This window comes from Mustelus asterias, chromosome 11 (genome assembly GCF_964213995.1).
Source record: "Mustelus asterias chromosome 11, sMusAst1.hap1.1, whole genome shotgun sequence".
In the NCBI taxonomy this organism is placed as follows: domain Eukaryota; kingdom Metazoa; phylum Chordata; class Chondrichthyes; order Carcharhiniformes; family Triakidae; genus Mustelus; species Mustelus asterias.
In genome coordinates this window covers 12155867-12180225 of record NC_135811.1, presented here as the reverse complement: position 1 = coordinate 12180225, position 24359 = coordinate 12155867, and the positions used below count along the sequence as shown (strand labels likewise).

Genomic DNA, 24359 nt, shown 5'->3' with positions numbered 1-24359 from the left:
CCCTAATCTTCTTAAGCAGCCTTTTATGGGGCTCCTTATCAAACGCCTTTTGGAAATCCAAAAACACCGCATCCACCGGTTCTCCTCCATCAACCGCCCTCGTCACATCTTCATAAAAATCCAACATGTTCGTCAAGCACGACTTTCCCCTCATGAATCCATGCTGCGTCTGATTGATCGAACCATTTCTATCCAGATGCCCTGCTATCTCCTCTTTAATAATGGATTCCAGCATTTTCCCTACTACAGACGTTAAGCTGACCGGCCTATAGTTACCCGCCTTTTGTCTCCTTCCTTTTTTAAACAGCGGCGTAACATTAGCCGTTTTCCAATCAACCGGCACTACCCCAGAATGCAACGAGTTTTGATAAATAATCACTAACGCATCCACTATAACCTCTGACATTTCTTTCAATACCCTGGGATGCATTCCATCCGGACCCGGGGACTTGTCCACCTTCAGTCCCATTAGTCTACCCAGCACTGCCTCTCTGGTAACATTAATCGTATTAAGTATTTCTCCTGCTGCCAACCCTCTATCGTTAATATTTGGCAAACTATTTGTGTCCTCCACCGTGAAGACCGACACAAAAAACTTATTTAAAGACTCAGCCATATCCTCATTTCCCACTATTAACTCCCCCCTCTCATCCTCCAAGGGTCCAACATTCACTCTAGCCACTCTATTCCTTTTTATATATTTATAAAAACTTTTACTATCATTTTTTATATTAATTGCTAGCCTAGCTTCATAGTCTATCCTTCCTTTCTTTATCGCTTTCTTAGTCTCTCTTTGTTGTTTCTTAAATTTTTCCCAATCACTTGTTTCTCCACTATTTTTGGCCACTCTGTACGCAGCTGTTTTTATTTTAATACTCTCCTTTATTTCCTTCGTTATCCACGGCTGGTTCTCCCTTTTCTTACAATCCTTGTTTTTTGCTGGAATATACTTTTGCTGAGAACTGAAAAGGATCTCCTTAAAAATCCTCCACTGTTCCTCAGCTATCCTACCTGCCAGCCTGCTCTCCCAGTCTACCTTAGCCAATTCATCCCTCATCCTATCATATTTCCCTCTGTTCAAACAGAGGACACTGGTTTGAGACCAAACTTTCTCCTCTTCCATCTGAATCAGAAATTCGACCATATTGTGGTCACTAGACCCAAGAGGGTCCTTCACAATAAGATCCTTAATTCTACCTACCTCGTTACACAATACCAGATCCAAAATAGCTCGTTCCCTCGTCGGTTCCGAAACATGCTGTTCAAGGAAACTATCCCGACAGCATTCTAAGAACTCTTCCTCCATTCCACCCTTACCGACTTGAGTCTGCCAGTCAATGTGCATGTTGAAGTCCGATTAATGGTCTGACTATAGTCAATGCCCATCCGGGGTTTGTTCCCGCTCTTGACCCACCATGACCTGCGCCCTCCACGGACTAGCGCTGGGTTGTATGATCCTTTCTTTGAGGAGCCGCTGAAGTATAGGTGGAGAGTTCAATTCTCCACCGCAAGATCTTGTCATTCTTGATCTTGCCCCTCTGCGTGTTATTAAACATGAACGCCACGGACCGCTGGTCCGTGATCAGGGTGAACCGTTTTCCTGCCAAGTAATGGCGCCAGTGCCTGACGGCCTCCACAATGGCCTGGGCCTCCTTTTCCACCGCTGAATGCCGGATTTCGGGGCCTTGGAGGGTGCGGGAAAAAAATGCGGCCAGGGCGAAATCAGATGCATCGCTCTCCACCTGAAAGGGGATGGACTCATCAACAGCGTGCATCGTAGCTTTCGCGATGTCGGCTTTTAATTTATCGAAGGCCAATCGGGCCTCTGGCGTTAGGGGAAAAGTAGTGGACTTAATGAGCGGACGGGCTTTGTCCGCGTAATTGGGAACCCACTGCGCATAATAAGAGAAGAAGCCTAAGCATCTTCTCAGTGCTTTTGCACTAGTGGGCAAGGGAAGTTCAGAAAGGGGGCGCATACGGTCTGGATCAGGGCCAATGACCCCGTTTTCCACCACGTATCCTAGGATGGCTAACCGGTGCGTACGGAACACACACTTCTCCCTGTTGTAGGTCAGGTTCAGGCGAGATGCAGTGCGTAGGAAATTCAGGAGATTCGTGTCATGGTCCTGCTGGTCATGGCCGCAGATGGTGACGTTATCCAGGTACGGGAAGGTAGCCCGCAGCCCGTTCTGGTCCACCATTCGGTCCATAGCACGCTGGAAGACCGAGACCCCATTGGTGACACCAAAGGGAACCCTGAGAAAGTGATACAAGCGACCAACTGCCTCAAAAGCCGTGTATTGTCGGTCCTCTGGGCGAATGGGGAGTTGGTGGTAGGCAGACTTGAGGTCTATGGTGGAGAACACCCGGTACTGCGCAATCTGATTGACCATATCAGATATGCGCGGGAGGGGATACGCATCCAGCTGCGTGTATCGATTAATGGTCTGACTATAGTCAATGACCATCCGGGGTTTGTTCCCGCTCTTGACCCACCATGACCTGCGCCCTCCACGGACTAGCGCTGGGTTGTATGATCCTTTCTTTGAGGAGCCGCTGAACCTCAGATCGAATGAAGATCCGATCCTCAGCGCTGTAACGCCTACTTTTAGTCGCAATGGGATTGCAGCCTGGCACAAGATTCTGGAACAGGGAGGGTGTGGTGATCTTCAGCGTCGAGAGGCTACAGGCAATTTGGGGGCTGCTGTTCTCCCACTGACAGTGAAGGGAGTGGCCCACCGTACTGTAGGGTTACACTCCTCAAGTGGACCATGAAGTTAAGTCCGAGAAGTATTGGCGCGCAAAGGTCCGGCAACACTAGGAGCTTGAAACGCTCGTAAACTGTGCCATGCACCGTTAAAGTTACCACGCAACTCCCTAGCACGGTGACAGACCGGGACCTCGATGCCATAGAAATTGTCTGTTTGGCAGGTTGAATCCGGAGTCCACACCACTTCACAGTGTCTGTGTGGATAAAGCTCTCAGTGCTCCCGCTGTCAAACAGACAATAAATCAAGTGGTCATTTACCTGGATGTTCATCATAGATTTGTCAAGTCTATGAGGCTTGGCCTGGTCCAGGATGATCGATGCCACCGTTGGTTCATGAGCGCCACTGCAGGCAGCTGAAATTGACGAGGATGACCCCTGCTGGTCGTTCGCGGTCGGTGCCGACCAACATGGCCGCTCCCATAGGTCGCACGTGGGTGATGGCGCCAAACTCAGCGACCCCTGGTGGTCACACATCTCCGACTCCGTCAACCGTAATGGTGTCGTCCTGGCCTCGCACGTGGACGAAACCCTCGATGATTTCGACGACGAAGAACCGGGCTCTGAGGAATCGCAGGCCGCACTGCCGTTCCTAGATTTAGATCGGCACACTTTCGAATAGTGCCCCTTCTTACCGCAGGCGGAGCACAACACAGCCTTAGCGGGACACCGTTGTCGAGTATGCTTCACTCCCCCACAGAAGTAACACCGCAGGCCGCCCGGAGCTGCTGCTGTCGTCTGGCCCGAGTGTGAGCACGCCATTACGCAGCATTTCGAACCCGAGGGACGAGGAGGGATTGGCGACTGCTCCTGCCACGTTGTCTCCACGTGGTCTTCAGGATACAATACTAGGCTTTTGGAGGCCGTCTCCAGCATCTCCGCTAGCTCTATTGCCTGGGTAAGGTCAAGGTTACCTTTCTCCAGTAGTTTAAGTCGAATGTACAACGATCCGACTCCCGCCACAAACGCATCTCGGGCGAGGTCGTTCATACTCTGCTCAGCCGACACAGCTTTGCAGTTACAGCCCCTGGCTAGCTGTAGGAGCTCGTTCGCGTATTCCTCCATCGTTTCGCCAGACTGCCGTCGTCGAGTGGCTAAGAGGTAACGAGCGTGTATTTCGTTGGGCGGTTTGATATAACGCTTCTTCAGAAGCTCGAGGGCCTTTGTGTAATCGGTGGCCGCACGGATCGCGAGGTAGACAGTGTCGCTTACCCTCGCATGGAGGACCCGGAGTCTGTCATCATCTGTGGTGACCGCTGCGGAGGCTGCCAGGTAGTCTTCGAAACACTTCAGCCAGTGGTCGAAGGTGTTAGAGGCGCCCACCGCACGTGGATCTAGTGTAAGGCGTTCCGGCTTCAGTATCTGCTCCATACTCTCTTTTTTCGACGAGAGTTTAACAACAGCAAATAAAATTGATGCGCGTTATCGTACACGAGGCTTGATGCTCAGGAAATAAAGGCTTTTATTTGCTGTAACGAAGCAGCTAACAATTATATACACGATCCCAGACTGAGAGGTCCCAGCCAGAGCAGGGACCTTTATACCTCTCCCAGGAGGCGGAGCCTGACTGGGATGTACCACAACACTACAATACAAAGGTGTAACAACCCCACCCTAACCCCAACAGCAACAAGTAGCACAACCCATCCCTAACCCAACAGCAATATATGTACATACTTGTAGTACTGGCCAGACCCTGGCTCAGTACTATCCAGTGGGAACCAACGATGGTTCACCACAAGGCCCTATCCCCATGACCCCATGCATTTACCCTAGCTAATCCCCCTGACACTAAGGGGCAATTTAGCATGGCCAATCCACCTAACCTGCACATCTTTGGACTGTGGGAGGAAATCAGAGCACCCGGAGGAAACCCACGCAGACACGGAGAGAATGTGCAAACTCCACGCGGAGAGTGACCCAAGCCGGGAATCGAACTCGGGTTCCTGGCACTGTGAGGCAGCAGTGCTAACCACTGTGTCACCGTGCCGCCCCTAAATATAAATATAAAATGGTCACCAATAAATCTAATAGTAAAGGTTTCAGAAGGAACCAGAGAGTGGAAATCACTGACATAGGAAGTAGTTGAAGTGAGTAGTTTGATTTTTAAGGGGAATCTAGATAAACACAAGAGTGAGAGAGGTATAGATGCAGTAGCTGGGAAGAGGCTGATGGAGCAGTAACATTGGTTAGAATGGTTTGTCCATAGGCTGAAAAGTTGATGTAATTCCAACAGCTCTGAGGCTTCCATCAATGTTGAACAATGTCATCATCATCATGGACAGAATCATCCTCTCAGAGCACTGAGTGCTGGCTGTGGTGAGAAAGTCCTTGTGTCGCTCTCCAGCAGCACAACTGATTTCCATCCAGATATTAGTGCAAAACAATCTGGGGGTGTGGTTTTCACCATCACTGTAACAGGGTGGGGCCTGATAGAGCTGGCGAGGCTAGCTCTACAGAGATCGGGGCGACATCTTTAAACAGTGCCCCCACCTGCGCAAAAAAAATAAACTCCCCAGCACGGCCAATCCACCTAACCCGCACAGCTTTGGAAACCAGAGCACCCGGAGGAAACCCATGCAGACACGGGGAGAATGTGCAAACTCCACACAGACAGTGACCCGAGGCTGGGAATGCTGCAAGTATACACAGGCTGAGTCAGTCAGTAAATATAAAGGGAAAATGGAGGAAGTATTGCTTTGTTTCTTTTCAGGAGGTCACAACACCAGAAAGTGATAAAATCATTCAAGCAAGCAAAATAGTGCGGGTGTTAGAAAACATTAAAGTGTGGTTTCGATCTGAACTATTAACGCTGTTTCCCTCTCCACCTACGCCGGTTAACCTCCTGGGTATTTTCTGTTCTTGTTTCAGTCTTTTCTGTAATATTCTCACCAAGGTTCCTTAGGCAGCACCTTCCAAACCCAGGACTACGACCATCTAGAAGGACAAGAGGAGCAGATTCCCGGGAACATCATCACCTGGACGTCCCCCTCCTAGTCACTCACCATCCTGACTTGGAAATATATCCAAAGAACCATAGAATCCCTGCAGTGCAGAAAGAGGCCATCCAGCCCATTGAGTCTGCACCAACTTTCCGAGAGAGCACTCCACGAGGCCCTTCCCTCCACTCTATCCCCGTAACCCCAAGCTTTTACCATGGCTAATCCACCTAACCTACACATCTTTAGACACCAAGGGGCAATTTAGCATGGCCAATCCACCTAATCTGCACATCTTTGGGCTGTGGGAGGAAACCGGAGCACCCAGGAAATCCACGCAGACACGAGGAGAACGTGCAAACTCCACACAGTCACCCAAGGCGGGAATCGAACCCAGGTCCCTGGCGCTGTGAGGCAGCAGTGCTAGTCACTGTGCTACCCAATAGCACTCATTCCTTCGCTGTGGCTGGGTCAAAATCCTGGAACTCCCTCCCTAACAGCACTATGGATGTACCGACACCACATGGACAGCAGCGGTTCAAGAAGGCAGCTCACCACCACCTTCTAAAGGGCAATTAGGGATGGTCAATAAATGCTGGCATAGCCTTCGACACCCACATCCCCTGAATGAATTTTAGAAAGTACTTTTTTTATGAGGTTGCAGTACTCTCTTCTGATGGAAGTATTTGAGAGTGTTACTTGTTAGTAATGGGTTAGCAGACCTTACAATTAAGTCCTAATTTGATGTCAATTATTCAATAGAAGTCACTGACATGTAAAGGGGCTACAGGTGGCACTGGGTGTTGAAGGAGAATTGTACGTGGAGTTGGATTAAAGAAATAAAGGGAGTTTATGAAGAAGCAGAATTTGTGTCTCCTTTACTGAACTGCAACCGAGAGGCTTAAACATTCCTATTACTGGTACAGCATTACCCCGGTCTGGATTTCAATTAACTGGGGTCATTCAAGTATTATCAACTGGAGGATGATTATATATTTAATACATAAATTACATAAGAAGACAGTTTTGCAGGAGGTGCTTTGCTGATATGGTTGCTTTGGAGTTTGTACATAAACAGGCAGTGTCGCCACACCTGTGCTTGTTAAACCCAAACTAACCTGGGTTCCCAAGCACAGCCACATACTTTTGATCACCTATTATGTCCTCATTATGATTCACTGCGTTCCAATGTTTATTAGCTCTTTGAAGGCAAACAAACCTCTCAGTAACGGTGTTCATTGCTTTGCATAGTGTATGATGAAGGCACATTTAGCGTTTAGACTTCCTCTTACGCTTCTCCACCACTTCACTAACACTGTCACCCTCCTCATCGCTGGGAGTTGGCGGTCTCCTGATGATCTTCTTTTCCATCTTGTACTTCTGCTCCCCAACTTTGGGGTCGCCCTTCACCAGATACTCCCCGTTCAGGTAGGACACGGTGACAATTGTTTTGGGGTACGTGCCGTAGACCCTCCGCAGTTCGTCCTGGACAAAATCAGGCAGTTCCCTCTTGGGGCCGAAAACCCGTTCCATCTTACCCCAGTGCAGCTCCCCCTTCATGACGAATCCTTCCGGCCAGCCGGCCGTGCTGAGCGTGTGCTGTTGGGGGAAATAGCCGTTGTACGGGTAGTACGGTGGGTACATGTAGGCTGCCGGGTTTGCAGGTGGCATGTACCAGTACGGATAGAAGTAGGGGGTCCCGTAGAAGTGGTGGTACTCGGTATGCTTCCCTGCTCCTTCCTGGACATTGTCCACATCCGTCACAACGATGGTCAGAGGCCGGCTTGAAAAGTTGTGCATCTGAATGGGAGGCAGTGAAAAGGCCTCTGCAGGGCTCACAAATCTCCTGTGGGTGAGAGGTCCATAGTGCCCGGCTGCTGGGTACATGTTTGGACAGGACTCCGCCACTGTGCCAATGTGAAGGTTCACCAGACAGATTTATGTTTCAAAGGTTTTAGCTGTTTTTCTGTTGTTTTTTTCTTTCTATCCTGACATTTTCCGGTGCTGTGAAGAGAGAAAAAGACAGTTTCTTTTTGCACCTTTGCACGTTATTCAACCAGCAACAATTTAGTATTATATAGCACCTTTAACCGGATGTTAACCTTTGACGGAAACATCCGCCTCACATCACAGGAATAACCGGTGGCACAGTGGTTAGCACTGCTGCCTCACGGCGCCAGGGACCTGGGTTCAATTCCAGCCTTGGGGTCACTGTCTGTCTGGAGTTTGCATGTTCTCCCCGTGTCTGCGTGGGTTTCCTCCCACAGTCCAAAGATGTGCAGGTTAGGTTGATTGGCCGTGCTAAATTGACCCTAGTGTCAGGGGATTAACAGGGTAAATATATGGGGTTATGGGAATAGGGCCTGGGTGGGATTGTGGTTGGTACTGACTCGATGGGCCTAATGGCCTCTCTCTGCATTGTAGGGATTCTATGATTCTACGAACATTATATAAAACAAAGAATGGCAAAGAGGACAACAGGGTTTAGGGAGGGAATTCCTGAACTTGGGACCCTCAGTCACTGAAGGCACTGCCACCTAATGGTGAAGCCATGATAATTGGGAATGCATAAGAGGCCAGAATGAGAGGAGCACAGATATCCCAGAGGGTCGAGGGGCTGGAGGAGATTACGGAGATGGAGATGGGGAGGGGGAGGGGGCGGGATGTGCAAGGCCACGGAGGGATTTGAAAACAAGGAGGATAATTTTAAAATCCAGATGTTTGCTTTACTCGAGCCAATGTAGGTCAGTTTTCACAAGGGTGATCGGGGAATGGGACTTGGTGCGAGTTCAGACATAGACAGCAGAGTTTCGGATGACCTCAAGTTTATAAAATTTTCCTGTGCATTATTTTGATAGTAAGGAGTCTCACAACACCAGGTTAAAGTCCAACAGGTTTATTTGGTAGCAAATACCATAAGCTTTCGGAGCACTGCTCCTTCGTCAGATGGAGTGGAAATGTGCTCTCAAACAGTGCAAACAGACACAATTTGAGAGCACATTTCCACTCCATCTGACGAAGGAGCAGTGCTCCGAAAGCTTATGGTATTTGCCTGATTGCCTTGATCTGTTTGGACTTTAACCTGGTGTTGTGAGACTTCTTACTGTGTTCACCCCAGTCCAACGCCGGCATCTCCACCTCATTATTTTGATGCCTGTGGTCACCTGTTTGTCTTAAATATACAACTAATCTATTACAACAGCGAGCACAAATGCATGAACCTGTTACAATACCATCACAAGCAATGTTACCAGTAAATCTATAAAGACAGCGTGGTAAGTGCTATTCACAAAGACCTCTGACAAGCTGAAATTATTGCATTGCCCTGGACTCTCTGAGGTAACACTGCACTTAGAACTTTTGGAAAGGAATAAAATTAATTAGCCTTGATGTTGGCAGCACCTTTATAGTGTCAAAACTATTCACTGAAATCTTGCTGCCCTTTACGCCGGTCTTACGCAGATCTTACAGTTCCGCAGACAGCGCACTCCCACCATGGGGTTCCCGGCAGCGAGGGGTGCGTTCAACAGGAAACCTTGTTGACAACGACAGGACCATAAGATCCCGTGTAAGACCGGCGCAAACAGCAGCAAGATTATGGCAAATAGTTTTGGGTGGCACAGTCTTTCTGCCTCACAGCACCAGGGATCCAGGTTCGATTCCAGCCTCGGGTCACTGTCTGTGCGAAGTTCGCACGTTCTCCCCGTGTCTGCATGGGTTTCCTCTGGATGCTCCGGTTTGCTCCCACACTCCGAAGAAGTGCAGGTTAAGTGGATTTGCCATACCAAAAATTGCCCCTTCGTGTCCCAAGATGTGTAGGTTGGGGGAATTAGTGGGGTAAATACGTGGGGTTAAAGGGTAGGCCTGGGTAAGATGCTCTGTTGGATAGACAGTGCAGACTTGATGGGTCAGATGGCCTCCTTCTGCATTGTAGGGATTCTATTCTATTCCACTGTCAGTGAGCGGTATGCCGCATCCCCCTGCAAAACATGCTGCAGAAAGGGAGGAAAATCCTACTCATTGTGGTACGGTGGCACAGTAGTTGTGGCACAGTGGCACGGTAGCACTGTTGCCTCACAGCGCCAGGACCCGGGTTCGATTCCCGGCTTGGGTCACTGTCTGTGTGGAGTCTGCACGTTCTTCCCATGTCTGCGTGGGTTTCCTCCGGGTGTTCCGTTTTCCTCCCACAGTCCGAAAGACGTGCTGGTGAGGCGGATTGGCCATGTTAAATTCTCCCTCAGTGTACCCGAACAGGCGCTGGAGTGTGGCAACTGGGGAATTTTCACAGTAACTTCATTGCAGTGTTAATGTGAGCCTTGTGATACTAATAAATAAACTTTAAAACCATGGCCTACTCCCAGACATAATCTAGACATGGATATAACACAGTGCTGAAGGAGTCTTGCAGTTCTTTTCAGAAGGAGGACACCGCAGCAAGCACATGGGAACACAGTCACCTGCAAGTTCACCTCCAAGCCAATTCCCCATCGACCATCCGGACTTGGAACTGTATCCCCGTTCCTTTACCGTCGCTGGGTCAAAATCCAGGAACTCCCTCCTTCACAGGATTACGAACGTATCTACACCACAAGGGCTGCAGCAATTTCAAAAGGCAGCTCATCACCGCCTTCTCGAGGACAATTAGTGATGGGCAACAAACGCTGGCCTTACCAAGAATTTAAAAAGGGGAAAGAAGGAAAAGGTTTGCATTTTCATAGCGCCTCTTCCAAGGGTTTCTCAGTCAATTATTTCATTCTGAAATGTAGTCACTGTTGTAATGTGGCAAATGTAGCAGCCAATTTGTGCACAGTAAGATCCCACAAACAACGATGTGATAATGTCCAGGTAATCTGTTTTCACAATATTGATTGAAGGATAAATAATTGTTAGGCCACCATGGAGAACTCTCCTGCTCTCCTTTAGAAATATAATTCTGGGATCTTTATTCATCTGAGGAGGCATTCAGGGATTCATCATTTAGATAGCAAACATAAATAATCCCTTAGAATCATAGAATTCCTACAGTGCAGAAGGAGGCCATTTGGCCCATCAAGTCTGCACTGACCACATCCCCATAACCCCATGCATTTACCCTAGCTAGTCCCCCTGACACTAAGGAGCAACTTAGCATGGCCAATCCACCTAACCCGCACATCTTTGGAATGTGGGAGGAAACCAGAGCACCCGAAGGAAACCCATGCAGGCACGGGGAGAACATGCAGACTCCAGACAAACATTCACCCAATGCCGGAATTGAACCTGGGTCCCTGGTGCTGTGAGGTAGCAGTGCTAACCACTGTGCCACCGTGCTATTCTGAATAAGGGTGACAGATTCACTCAGCATGTTGTCAAGTGTTCACTACTCCCACCAACTTCGCCGTAACAGGATTCACTTTTCTCATCACTGTTGTGGACACGGTTGTGTTTTGCTTGCCTACATAAAAACAAGGGCTGCATTTCAAAATTCATTAGCTGTGGAACACTGCTGGGATATCCCAAGGACATAGAAGGTGTTAACTAAAAGCACGCTGCACTTTTACAATCAGGATTCTGTGAAACTCAGTTGTAAACACAATTTGCTCTTTCTACCTCCCCACCTCACTCCCCTCCCAAACCTGTTAACGTACACTTCAATAAGTTTCTTGGTGCTTGTTATAGGAAGGGGCAAATTAGAGATAAGGAAAAACCTTCTTTTCTCCCCTGGTTATAATTGTAAACTCTTTTTTTTCTCATCTTGGTTTTAGTGCCTGTCACTGTCAGCCTGTCTGTGGCAATTTTATATTCAGTTGAGCAAAGAGTTGGAAGCACAAGCATAGAGAATCTTACAGAAGGAGGTTATTTGGCCCATCCCCCTGTGCTGGCACATTTGTGGAATAATCAAGTAGAAATAGAACCGGAAGTAGAAGTAGAAAGGATCAAAAGCTTCAGGTTTTTAGGTGTCCAGATCACCAACAACCCGTCCTGGTCCCCCCATGCCGACGTTATAGTTAAGAAAGCCCACCAGCGCCTCTACTTTCTCAGAAGACTAAGGAAATTTGGCATCTCAGCTACGACTCTCACCAACTTTTACAAATGCACCACAGAAAGCATTCTTTCTGGTTGCATCACAGCTTGGTATGGCTCCTGCTCTGCCCAAGACCGCAAGAAACTACAAAAGGTCGTGAATGTAACCCAATCCATCATGCAAACCAGCCTCCCATCCATTGACTCTGTCTGCACTTCCCGCTGCCTCAAAAAAAGCAGCCAGCATAATTAAGAACCCCACGTACCCTGGACATTCTCTCTTCCGCCTTCTTCCGTCGGGAAAAAGATACAAAAGTCTGAGGTCAGGTACCAACCGACTCGAGAACAGCTTCTTCCCTGTTGCCACCAGACTTTTGAATGGACCTACCTTGCATTAAGTTGATCTTTCTCTACACCCTAGCTCGGACTGTAACACTACATTCTGCACTCTCTCCTTTCCTTCTCTATGAATGGTATGCTTTGTCTGTATAGCACGTAAGAAACAATACTTTTCACTGTATCCCAATACATGTGACAAAAATAAATCAGATCAAATCAACGTAGTCCCACTCCCCTGTTCTTTTTAAATGTGGAGATGCCGGCGTTGGACTGGGGTGTAAGAAGTCTCACAACATCAGGTTAAAGTTTAAACCAAGTAAACCTGTTGGACTTTAACTTGGTGTTGTGAGACTTCTTACTGTTCTTTTTATAAAGAATGTAACGACAGTAATTATATCCTTACTGGAAGCAGGCTCAGTGCTGTAAAAGGACAAATGGGATTTGGGAATACATTTAAGGCAGTATTTCAGGTTGATGAGTCCAAATCTAAGATTTATCACACAGGGGTCGAATTCTCCCGTCCCACCCACCACAGGAGTTGTAGGGGGTGGGACAGGAGCATGCGAGGAACTGTTGACCTCGGGCGAGATTTTCTAGTTTTGTCGCGAGCGCGGCCGGAAAATCCCATGTGGAATGTAAAGACCAAGAGGCAACAATGAACTTTCTTAATTATTTCAAATAGATGTTGTTAAAGTACTACGTGGAGTCAGCCACAGGCTATGTGGAGTGAGGCAGCACGGTGGTTTGGGGCGGCACGGTGGCACAGTGGTTAGCACTGCTGCCTCACAGCTCCAGGTACCCGGGTTCGATTCCCGGCTTGGGTCACTAAGGGGCAATTTAGCATGGCCAATCCACCTATCTTTGGACTGTGGGAGGAAACTGGAGCACCTGGAGGAAACCCATGGAGACACGGGGAGAACGTGCAAACTCCACACAGACAGTGACCCAAGCCGGGAATCGAACCCGGGTCCCTGGCGCTGTGAGGCAGCAGTGCTAACCACTGTATCATCGTGTCACTCCGGCTGGGCCAGATGTGTTCACGAGGATGTCACAATCACAATGCCCATCTCCACACCAACAAGAGTACAAAGTTATGAAATTATAATATTGTACAGCAGAAAAGGAGGCCATTTGGCCCATTGTACCTGTGCTGGCATCCTGAAAGAAATCAGTCTCACCCTTCTGCATTCTCCCTGGAACCCTGCCATTTGTTCCCCTTTTAAAATCCAGAGTTATCCAATTCCCTTTTGAAAGTTACTGTCGCTTCCTTCAGACAGTAGATGTAAAATAATTTTCTCCCGCCTTGCTTTTTCTTGGCAAGTTCTCTCCTGCCTGTGTCCTCTGGTTCAGCTGCCAGAGGCCGTTCCTCCTCCCTTTTCTCTGTCAAAGCCCTTTGTAATTTTGAATATCCAATTAAATCTCCCCTTAACTTCCTCTGCTCAACCCCAGTTTCTCCGGTCTCTCCGCATGACCGAATTCACTCCTCCCTGGTGAATCCTCTCACCAAGGCCTTGACGTCCCTCCGACTGAACTGCTGTTCCAAGTTCCGCACACATGAGGACGGCCTCAACTGGGATCTTGGGTTCATGTCACACTATCTGTAACCCCCACGACTTGCCTGGGCTTGCAAAATCTCACTAACTGTCCTGGCTTGAGATAATTCACATCTCTTTAACTGTACTTAACCCTCTCTCCACTCGTATTGTCTGCACCTGTAAAGACTTGATTACCTGTTAAGATTCACATTCCAACCATTACCTTGTAAATTGAGTCTGTGTCTATGTTTGCCCTGTTTGTGAACCCAACTCTTCACTCACCTGATGAAGGAGCAGCGCTCCGAAAGCTTCTGCTACCAAATAAACCTGTTGGACTTTAACCTAGTCTTGTGAGACTTCTTACTGTGCCCACCCCAGTTGAATGCCCAGCGTGCCCAGGAATAGACACAGTCAGTCCATCTGGGGCCGAACTGGTGATTTATTTGGAGAAAAAAAAAGTTCAGTATCAATTCCTTGCTGGACTCCAGGGAAAGAAACCAGGCTGTCAGGGGGAAATACAGAGTTATGGGCCAGAACTATTTGAGATGCCATGCCTTGTGAAAATGTGAATGACTGGTTTGGCATGCAACATTGAATCCGAACAATAGTGTCCTGTTTCAAACAATCATCCTATCAGTAAACACCTTACAGGTCATGGTTACCTGACCTCCCTTTTCCCAGTGATATATGGGGGTGGGTAGGGCCAGCATTTCACTGATTTTATCAGCAGAATTAAGACATTGAAGATGAGACCAACAGGTTTGAAACTCAAGGAAGTTTTTAAAATATATATGTATATGTTAAAACAAGCTAAGACTTCAGAAGGATCATAAATATAAAGAATCCTTTGTAGTTTCTGAAGGCGAATAGTCAATAGCAACCTCATTTTGATGTCTTAATTCTACAACGAGACTCGAACTGTAATTTTCCTGAATCTGGCTGTGCTCAGGTGTGACTTAACCCCACTTTTTGTTACTTTTTTTTAGGGGGTTTAAAAGAAAAGTTCTATGACTTGCCTGAACACAGCGAGAAGCAGGAGTTTGTAATGCAGAGGGGTGAGATTAAGCAGCTGGTTACCTGGGTGCCCAAGAGTGACTGGGAGGAGCTGTGGTCTCTGCTCAGCCGAGCCCTGTTGCCGGAGAGAATGTGAGGTGCAGAGGCCGCCTCTCTCGCTGCCCGGTGTCCCTGCCACCTCTGTCCGAGACTCCCTCCTCCCCCTCGCACCCTTCATCTGCACTTAACACCAAACACACAGGAGCTGGACACCAGGCCGTCACACCCGGCAAGGTAACCAGGCGGGGTGAAAGGAAAACAAGAATGAAGAAAGGGGAGGGGTAAGAGGTGGAGAGAGAAAGGGTAAAGAAGAAGACAGTTTATAGGAGGGAGGAATGGAGAGAGAATAAAGCATTAAAGGAGGAAGTGGGATGAAGGAGGAATAATGGTAACCCCACATCCACAGGGAACAAAAATCAGTTTTCTAACAGCCCTAAAGACCCTTTAATCTTTATATAAATAATGTTTATTGCATTATTGAATTATCAAAATTAATTCTTAGCAGGTGGACACACAGGCAAGGCTGATATTTATTTCATTTCAAAAATATACTTTATTCATAAATAATCTGAAATAAAACATTACAGAAACGACATTTCCAATCATCATAAAAAGTGAAAAGCAGTCATATTTACAATTCCCCTAACATCAATATTTTACAGTGCTCAGTTCCCAGATATTACATACATTACAGTACAGTTCTTTATCAAACTAAATACATTCATCACATTTCACGGTGTGCTCCTTTTACACAGTTACACAGTCCGAGGGTTTTTTTTACAGTCACTGGCCCCTAGGTCTGCCTTGGTTGAAAGGCTTTAAATGGTGGCCTTTCCCCATTGTGCCTTTGCAGCGGCTGCCCCAAGCTGATATTTATTAGCCATCCCTTAGTTGCCTTTGGGGATGTGGTGTTTCTGCCATCAGTAAGAAGTCTCACAACACCAGGTTAAAGTCCAACAGGTTTATTTGGTAGCAAATACCATAAGCTTTCAGAGCGCTGCTCCTTCGTCAGATGGAGTGGAAATGTGCTCTCAAACAGTGCACAGAAACACAGAAATCAAGTTACAGAATACTGATTAGAATGCGAATCCCTACAGCCAGCCAGGTCGTAAAGGTACAGACAACCATCAGCAGTTTGATATAACTAGGTGGCTTGGCAGTCCACTTCAAACAGTTCAGAACCAACATAAGAAATCATAGAAACCCTACAGTACAGAAAGAGGCCATTCAGCCCATCGAGTCTGCACCGACCACAATCCCACCCAGGCCCTACCCCCATATCCCTACATATTTCACCCACTAATCCCTCTAACCTATGCATCTCAGGACACTAAGGGCAATTTTAGCATGGCCAATCAACCTAACCCGCACATCTTTGGACTGTGGGAGGAAACCGGAGCACCCGGAGGAAACCCATGCAGGCACGGGGAGAATGTGCAAACTCCACACAGGCAGTGACCCAAGCTGGGAATCGAACCCAGGTCCCTGGAGCTGTGAAGCAACAGTGCTAAATCACTGTGCTACCGTGCCGCTCTAATAAGCTTATCATAGAATCATAGGATCATAGAATCCCTACAGTGCAGAAAGAGGCCATTTGGTCCATCGAGTCTGCACCAACATAATCCCACCCAGGTCCTATCCCCTGAAACCTACATATTTACCCTGCTAAATCCTCTAACATACACATTCTGGAACACTAAGGGGCAATTTAGCATGGTCAAACAACCTAACCTGCACATCTTTGGAATGTGGGAGGAAACTGGAGCACCGGAGGAAACCCACGCAGACACGGGGAGAATGTGCAAACTCCGCACAGTGACCCAAACCAGGAGTCGAACCCAGATCACTGGAGCTGTGAGGCAGCAGTGCTAACCACTGTGCTACTGTACTGCCCGTAAAAAAACATCTTTCAAACAACTCCTCGACCTTCTCAGCTATAGTTAGGACAATTCCAATTCTGAAGTTACTTTCATAAACCTCAACCCCTCATCTCTTCCTAGTGCATCTGCACTGACCATGGGTAAGATGGATATGGAGGGAAATGGGCCAAATGCAGGCAATTGGGATTAGTTTAGGGGTTTAAAAAAAAGGGTGGCATGGACAAGTTGGGCCGAAGGACCTGTTTCCATGCTGTAAACCTCTATGACTCTATGACCATTTTTCCAATAATTTTATATCTTTCTCCTAATGGATGACCCAAACTATACACTCTGCTCCATCTGCAGCTTAACTAAGGTCATGTGCCAATTCAACCTTCGTTCTGTTGGGAGCGACTTTGGGTGAATGTAAGAGTCAAGGGTGAAAATGGATAACACAGCAAACCTGACATGAGTGTAATGTTGTTTGTTGTTGTTGTTGTCATTGTTATGTTGTTAGATTCTCATATAAAGGAAATTGATGCATTATTAAATGTATTTATTTATTTGTGTCACAAGTAGGCTTACGTTAAAACTGCAGTGAAGTTACTGTGAAAATCCTCTAGTCGCCACACTCTGGCAGCTGTTCGGGTACACTGAGGAAGAATTTAACATGGCCAATGCACCTAGCCAGCACGTCTTTCAGACTGTGGGAGGAAACCAGAGCACCTGGAGGAAACCCACGCAGACACGGGGAGAACATGCAGACTCCACACAGACAGTGACCCAAGTCAAGAATCGAAACCAGGTCCCTAGCGCTGTGAGGCAGCAGTGCTAACCACTGTGCCATCGTGTTGCCCATTTTACATACTCTGAATCGTAATATATTGAAATAATTCTTTGACGTTTGGAACATTGGAACAGATGATTCTGCAGAAAAGAATAAGCTATGGAACCAAATCAACGAGTGTGGCAATGCCCTCAGGAAATGCTGCAGCTGGATGTGTGAAAGGAGCTTCTGAAGATGTAACTGAGATGACTCCGAGAGCTGTGGGCGGCACGGTAGCACAGTGGTTAGCACTGCTGCTTCACAGCTCCAGGGATCTGGGTTCGATTCCCGGCTTGGGTCACTGTCTGTGTGGAGTTTGCACATTCTCCTCGTGTCTGCGTGGGTTTCCTCCGGGTGCTCCGGTTTCCTCCCACAGTCCAAAGATGTGCGGGTTAGGTTGATTGGCCATGCTAAAATTGCCCTTAGTGTCCCGAGATGCGTAGGCTAGAGGGATTAGAGGGTAAATGTGTAGGGATATGGGGGTAGGGCCTGGGTGGGATTGTGGTTGGTGCAGACTCGATGGGCCGAATGGCCTCTTTCTGTACTGTAGGGATTCTATGGTGATTAGCTTACAATGAGGGACGTAATATGCTGGGTCTTAGGTAGTTGATGTTTACCATTGCAAGGACATTGACAGCAAATGGGATGCTCTCTGTTCAGAGAAGTGCAATAAACTGCTTGGGATAGCTGAGAAGGAGTAAGGAACAGCAGCAGAGTGATAGGAAATATCAGAAGGGCAGCGTGTACAGCAAGAGTTGGCAGTGTTCAATCTGATATTGACTGTTTTACACTAGCACTGAAAGTCAAAATTACCCTCTGTAGTGTTATTCCATAGATTGACAAGGAACATGAACTTGGCACACACACAGGCAAAGCGATAGTCTTCTTGTCTATTTTTTGTTTATTCCATTTAACATCTAGGCAACAATGGCCCAGTGTCTAAAGAGTTGCTGGTTCCAAGTATCATTGCAAATCTTATAATGGGAGACATTGTTGGCACAGACATGTTTAGATTGAAAGAGACAACATGAGCCTTGATAGCTGTAGCATCATATTGGTTTGATTTGTCTGACTTGTCGTCATTTGGGAGATTAGATTTAATTAACAAATGCAGTAAGATTTATGTGGGCAGTTAGATAATATGTCATATCAGATTACAGCTATTTCCAATAGACGCATCTTCTAGACAACCGATATTTATCTGCCTTGGACTGGGTGGAAGCTCTGTGTATCAGTAATACTCCAGAATTTCAGCATTGGTTTTGTGATAGCTGCCCTGCCCTTCAGGACCCGTTGAAACATCATTCAGACGAAATACTAAACTGAGGCAATTCGGAAAAGAGAAAAAAAAGCCAAGGAATTACTGTGAGGATGGATGTTATTTTTTAAGACTATTTTTGGGCAATATTATGTTGTCCTGTAAGGAAGGCTGTGTGTCAGTGCATTTGTGTATGTGTAAATGATTTAATTAAATTGGGGAAAGGTTAATACAGACAACTTGTCTTGAAGGGTTGAGAGGTTAAAGGGATAAAGGTGCTAAATGCATGCATTTGTAAGATGAGGGAGGCCATGGTTAAGTGGATTTGTAAGTAATTACATTGGGATTGGAAATTTGCATCAGGAGATAGATAGGGACTTGTCTTTCGAACTTTTAAATTTCAAAAGAGAGTAAGAGACTTTTATAACCTACAAAGGTTTCATAACTAAACAAGGGAAAGCTATTACATTTTATTTGACCCAAAAGAAAAGGTTATGGGAAAACATGAAAGATTTTTATATTTTGGAAAAGTTGAGTTCAAAGAGGTGTGGAGGGTAATGGAATCAGAGTTGATAGGGAAAATGAAGGAAATATGTTGAGCTGAGTTGTGTTGACCCTGTCAACATGGGAGAGATGTACTGAGACCAGCTCTGTGCTAAGAAAAAGGTGCAAAATCTGAAGCAACTATCCAGAAACCAGGAAAGTCTTTGTTTCAGAAAGCTGAGTTTACTTGGATTTCCACAGCAGAGGAGAAGAGTTTGAGAAGTCTTTGAATCACAGAATCATAGGAGAGAACCATAGAATCCTTACAATGCAGAAGAAGGCCATTTGGCTCATTGAGCCTACACGGACAATAATCCTACCCAGGCCTGTCCTAGTAACCCCACCCTGCTAATCTCCCTGACACTAAGGAGCAATTTAGTATGGCCGATCTACCTAACCCGCACATCTTTGGACTCTGGGAGGAAACCGGAGCACCCACGCAGACACGGGAAGAACATGCACAATTTGCATAGTCACCCAAGGCTGGAATCAAACCCAGGTCCCTGGCGCTGTGAGGCAGCAGTGTTAACCACTGTGCCACCGTACCGCATAATAGTGTGGCATATTTTACTAAAGTGACAGCAGATTTTCCTTGGCTAACTTTACTGGATTTTTAGAATTAAAAAGTTATAAGGAAGCATTGCCAAAAAGGTATTTACTTGTGTGTTCTGACAGAGTGGGCTCTTTTGGGGAGATTTTGTAAAACTCTTTCAACTGTGAAACTTTAATCTTGTATGTTTAAGTTTTCTTTTCTTCTTGTTAAGAAAAAGGAGACAGTAGTGTAGTGGTATTGTTGCTGGTCTAGTAATCTAGGGTAATGCTCTGGGAACACAGTTCAAATCCCACCGTGGAAGATGGTGAAATTTGAATAGAATAAAAATCTGGAAATAAAAGTCCAATGATGGTCATGAAACCATTGTTGATTGTTATAAAAACCCATCTGGTTTCACTAATGTCCTTTAGGGAAGGAAATTTGTCGTCCTTACCTAGTTTGACCTACATGTGACTCCAGACCCACAGCAATGTGGGAGATGTGCGGGGAAAGTTTTTCACACAGAGGGTTGTGGGTGCCTGGGATGCATTGCCAGTGGAGGTGGTGGAAACAGGCATGTTAGCAACATTCAAGGTGTATCTTAATAGACTCATAAATGGGAGGCGAACAGAGGGATAGAAACCACATTTTGGTGCAGGCTTGGCGGGCTGAAGGGCCTCTTCCTGTGCTGTATTGTTCTTTGTTCTTGTTCTTAAATAGCCTCAGGATGGACAATAAATACTGGCCCAGCCAGCAACGCTCACCTTCCATCAACAATTTTAAAAAAGTTGTATGCCTCTGGGATCAGATGGTTTCTCCTCATTTTCAGAATACAAAATAAAAGGTTATGATCAGTGAGACAGGTTTCCCTCTGGGATTTATCTTGCTCAGGAAATAACATCTGCTGTAGTCATTGCGTTATTTAAAAAAAAGAGCAGTATAGTTCTTCCATTGTCCTAGCCAACCACTGCTTGTCAATCAAAGTCGTTAAGCCACAGATTGTTTGGTCATTAACTCTCATGTGTTGGGAGGACACTGCTGTGTGCAATCTGCCTGCTGTGCTTCCCGTCTTTGCAAAAGTGCCTGCATCCAGGTGTAAAGCGGGCTGGGACATCCTGGGCATGTGGAGGTTGCAGTATAAATGTGAAGCCTATCTTCATTTCTCCTTCTTTGCACATGGACCAATAGGATTTCTTCAGAGAAACAAATCTCATTAAGCCTCATAACAAAACTTGTGAGGAATAGTGGTTAACAACTTTGTGGTAAACTATCGATTTAACCAATGATTATGGGCAGGAAAGCCTTAGGTCAGGCTAGTCCCTCATGGGGGGGGGGGGGGGGGGGGTGAGGGGTGGGGGGGGGGGATGGGGGGGATGGGGGGGATGGGGGGGGGGATGGGGGGGATGGGGGGGGGGATGGGGGGGGGATGGGGGGGGGGATGGGGGGGGGATGGGGGGGATGGGGGGGGTGGGGGGGATGGGGGGGGGGTGGGGGGGGGGATGGGGGGGGATGGGGGGGGATGGGGGGGGGGATGGGGGGGGATGGGGGGGGGGATGGGGGGGGGGATGGGGGGGGGGGATGGGGGGGGGGGATGGGGGGGGGGGATGGGGGGGGGGGGGCGGTGGCTGTGTGTGGCTTACCAAGGCCAGAGCCAGTAAGGATGACAGACTTCCCATACTAAAGCAAATGAATGAACCCAATGGATGTTTACAACAATCCAGTAGTTCCTTGGTTACCATTACAGAAACTAGCTTTTTAATTCGGCCGGCACGGTGGCACAGTGGTTAGCACTGCTGCCTCACAGTGCCAGGGACCCAGGTTCAATTCCGGCCTCGGGTCACTGTTTACGTGGAGTTTGCACATTCTCCTCGTGTCCGCGTGTGTTTCCTCCGGTTTCCTCCCACAGTCTAAAGATGTGCAGATTCAGTTGATTGGTCATGCTAAATTGCCCTTAGTGTCAGGGGGACTAACAGGGTAAATATGTGGGATTACGGGGATAGGGCCTGGGTGGGACTGTTGTCAGTGAGGATCTGATGGGCCAAATGGCCTCCTTCTGCACTGTAGGGATTCTATGATTCATTTAATAAACTGACATACATTCACAAGTTGCGGTGATGGAATTTGAACTTGTGCCTTCAGATCTTTAGTCCAGGCTTTATGATTACTAATCCAGTAATATAATCATTATGCTACCATACCGCTAATCATTTTCAATTCAGTTCAATTCAATTCAACTTTATTGTCATTGTATAGTGCACAATACAAGTACAACGGAAAGTGAGCTTGCAGGCTCCCAAGGTACAAAGAAAACAGCAAATGCACGTAGTCATTATAAAATAATGCCAATAGTCATTAAGTGCATAATTGCATATTGCACAATGCCCATCTCCTGGGAATATGTTAAAGGACGAAGTTCAGCTGAGTAACAGCTCTGGGGAAGAAGCTGTTCACGAGCGTGGTCGCACGGGCTTGAATGCATCTGTAGCGGGAGGGCAAACAGTCTGTGGCTAGGATGGATGGGATCTCTAGTCATGCTAAGAGATCTCTGCAGACAGCATTAGTGATAAATGTCCTGGATGGCTGGTAGCTGGGTGCTGATGATGTATTGGGCAGTTTCGACTACCCGCTGCAGAGCTTTCCAGTCAGAAATGGAGCAACCACACCGTAACACATTTTGACAAGATGCTCTCTATTGTGCACCGGTAGAAGTTTGAGAGAAGCTGGGGGGAACAGGTTGGCTCTCTTTAGCCTTCTCAGGAAGTATAGGCGCTGCTGAACCTTCGTCACTAGGGAGGAGGAGTTGAAGGACCATGAGAGGTCCTCCCTGATGTGAACACCCAGGAATTTGAAGCTGCAGACCCTTTCCACCTCTACCCCATTGATGTAAATGTGTGCTGCCTCTGGACTTCCTGAAGTCCACAATGAGCTCTTTGGTCTTCTTAGTGTTGAGGGCCTGGTTGTTTCCAGCACTCCACATCACCAGATATTGGGCTTCTTTCCTGAAGGCTGACTCGTTGTTATGGGTGATCAGGCCTACCACCGTAATGTCGTCCGCGAACTTAATGATAGTATTGGTGTCATGGACAGGCACACAGTCATAGAGGGAGTAGAGAACGGGGCTCAGCACGCATCCTTGTGGAACCCCAGTGCTCAGGGTTAGAGTGGGGGAGGTGAGGTTATCTAACCTAATAGACCGGGGCCTGTTGGTTAGAACGTCCAGGGTCCAGTTACAGAGGGAGGTGTTGACTCCTAGAGTATGGAGTTTATGGACAAGCTTTGTGGGGATGATGGTGTTAAATGCTGAGCTGCAGCCAACGCACAGAATTCTAACATAAGTGTCCTTGCCTTCCAAATGGATCAGAGCGGAGTGAAGAGTAGTAGAAATAGCATCTTCCATTGACCTGTTTGCGCGATAGGCAAACTGGTGCCGGTCAAGGTTCGCAGGGATATTGGCTTTTAGGTGAGCGAATATGCATGAAAATTAAATGTTGCCCTTTTCCATTCATTTTACCCTTCAATATTTTTGCTTCATTTGATTACTTTTCCTTTTCTTTGTTAGGGTTTCATTTTTCCAGGAACAATGAAGAGGACATGTGGAATACGGGAGAAGAGAGTCTCTGGACTGCAGGAAACAAGCGTGAGTTATAAAAACATAAAGATAGATCAAAAGCCACTCTTCAAGGTTTAAGAGCGGCTTCTGGCTGGGGTGGAGCCCTTGTTAATCAGAGTGATCTTCAGTCATCCAAGGGTCAGGGAAGAAGTTTCAAGATTTCCTTTTTCCCTAATTGATCTGGGTTTTATCTGGTTTGATTCCACCACGAATCAGCTCAGCGCAACTCACCGTCCACAATTACCCCCCAATGTGGAAAGAGTTTCCCTCCCTCACCCTGACTTTTGCTCATACTCAATTGCATTTTGTCTCAACAAAGACACAAGAATTAGGAGCAGGAGTAGGCCATTCAGCCCCTTGAGCCTGCTTCCCCCATTTGATAAGATCACGATTGATGTGATTGTAACCTCAACTCCACTTTCCTGTCTGCCTCCCTATAACTCTTGACATCCCTTTGTAATGATTCTGTGCTGTTGATGTATTTTATGTTTCAGGGGACTGTTTTAACATTCAGTTTTTTCCTACAGACAGTCAGTATGTTTCAAAGGAATACAGCTCAGATGCTGGGAAATCAGGATAATTACTTATTTTAGCCATGTAGAGACAGCTACAGACTCTTGTTTACAAAAGGAAAGGTCCTCTGGATATTTTTTGATTAAAGGAATGGAAAGTGGGTTTAGGTATACAGGGTCATGTGATAATGTGGTTAATGGGAGGAGCTAGGTATGTAGTAGAGAGAGAAAAAATAGCGTTCTGTTCAGTTTCTGGCTGGGGTTGTTTAAAGACAGAAGTCTGTAACTGCTCTGAAAAATTAACACATTTTATAGCAAGTATGCCTGGGTTTGCTAACTGTATTTAAAATGGACATTTGAGTCTAAGAGGACTGTTGCTTATTTGGAACTGAAATAGTGATAAGCTGAAACTGGAGTTGTTTCCTTTCAATGTTTAACTATTGTTCAACTGTTAAAAGTTAAGCTGCTTCATTTTGTTAGAGTAATATGTAAACTGTGTTATGAATAAAACTTGTTTTGATAAAAGACCCCTAATTTGTCAGTGAAATTACTCCTGGAGCGAAGCGTCCTATCCTCAAACTTA

At 46.8% G+C, this 24359-nt stretch overlaps 1 protein-coding gene across 4 annotated transcripts in view; it reads right to left on the bottom strand.

Moving 5' to 3' along the window:
* Positions 1 to 6333: 6333 nt before the first annotated feature.
* LOC144500377 (uncharacterized) overlaps positions 6334 to 24359 on the bottom strand; it is a 417466-nt gene continuing 399440 nt past the window's right edge. Inside the window, exons 1-2 of one of the 4 annotated variants that reach the window (XM_078223164.1) lie at positions 14661 to 14848; positions 6334 to 7710 (exon numbers count right to left, since the gene is read on the bottom strand). In XM_078223164.1, the coding sequence (XP_078079290.1) occupies positions 6976 to 7593 (618 nt within the window). In that variant the 5' untranslated portion in view covers positions 7594 to 7710; positions 14661 to 14848 and the 3' untranslated portion in view covers positions 6334 to 6975. Of the gene's footprint in view, positions 7711 to 13193; positions 13659 to 13865; positions 13888 to 14660; positions 14849 to 24359 lie in introns of those variants that run through there. The other 3 variants (XM_078223166.1, XM_078223165.1, XM_078223167.1) reach the window with 3 other exon arrangements.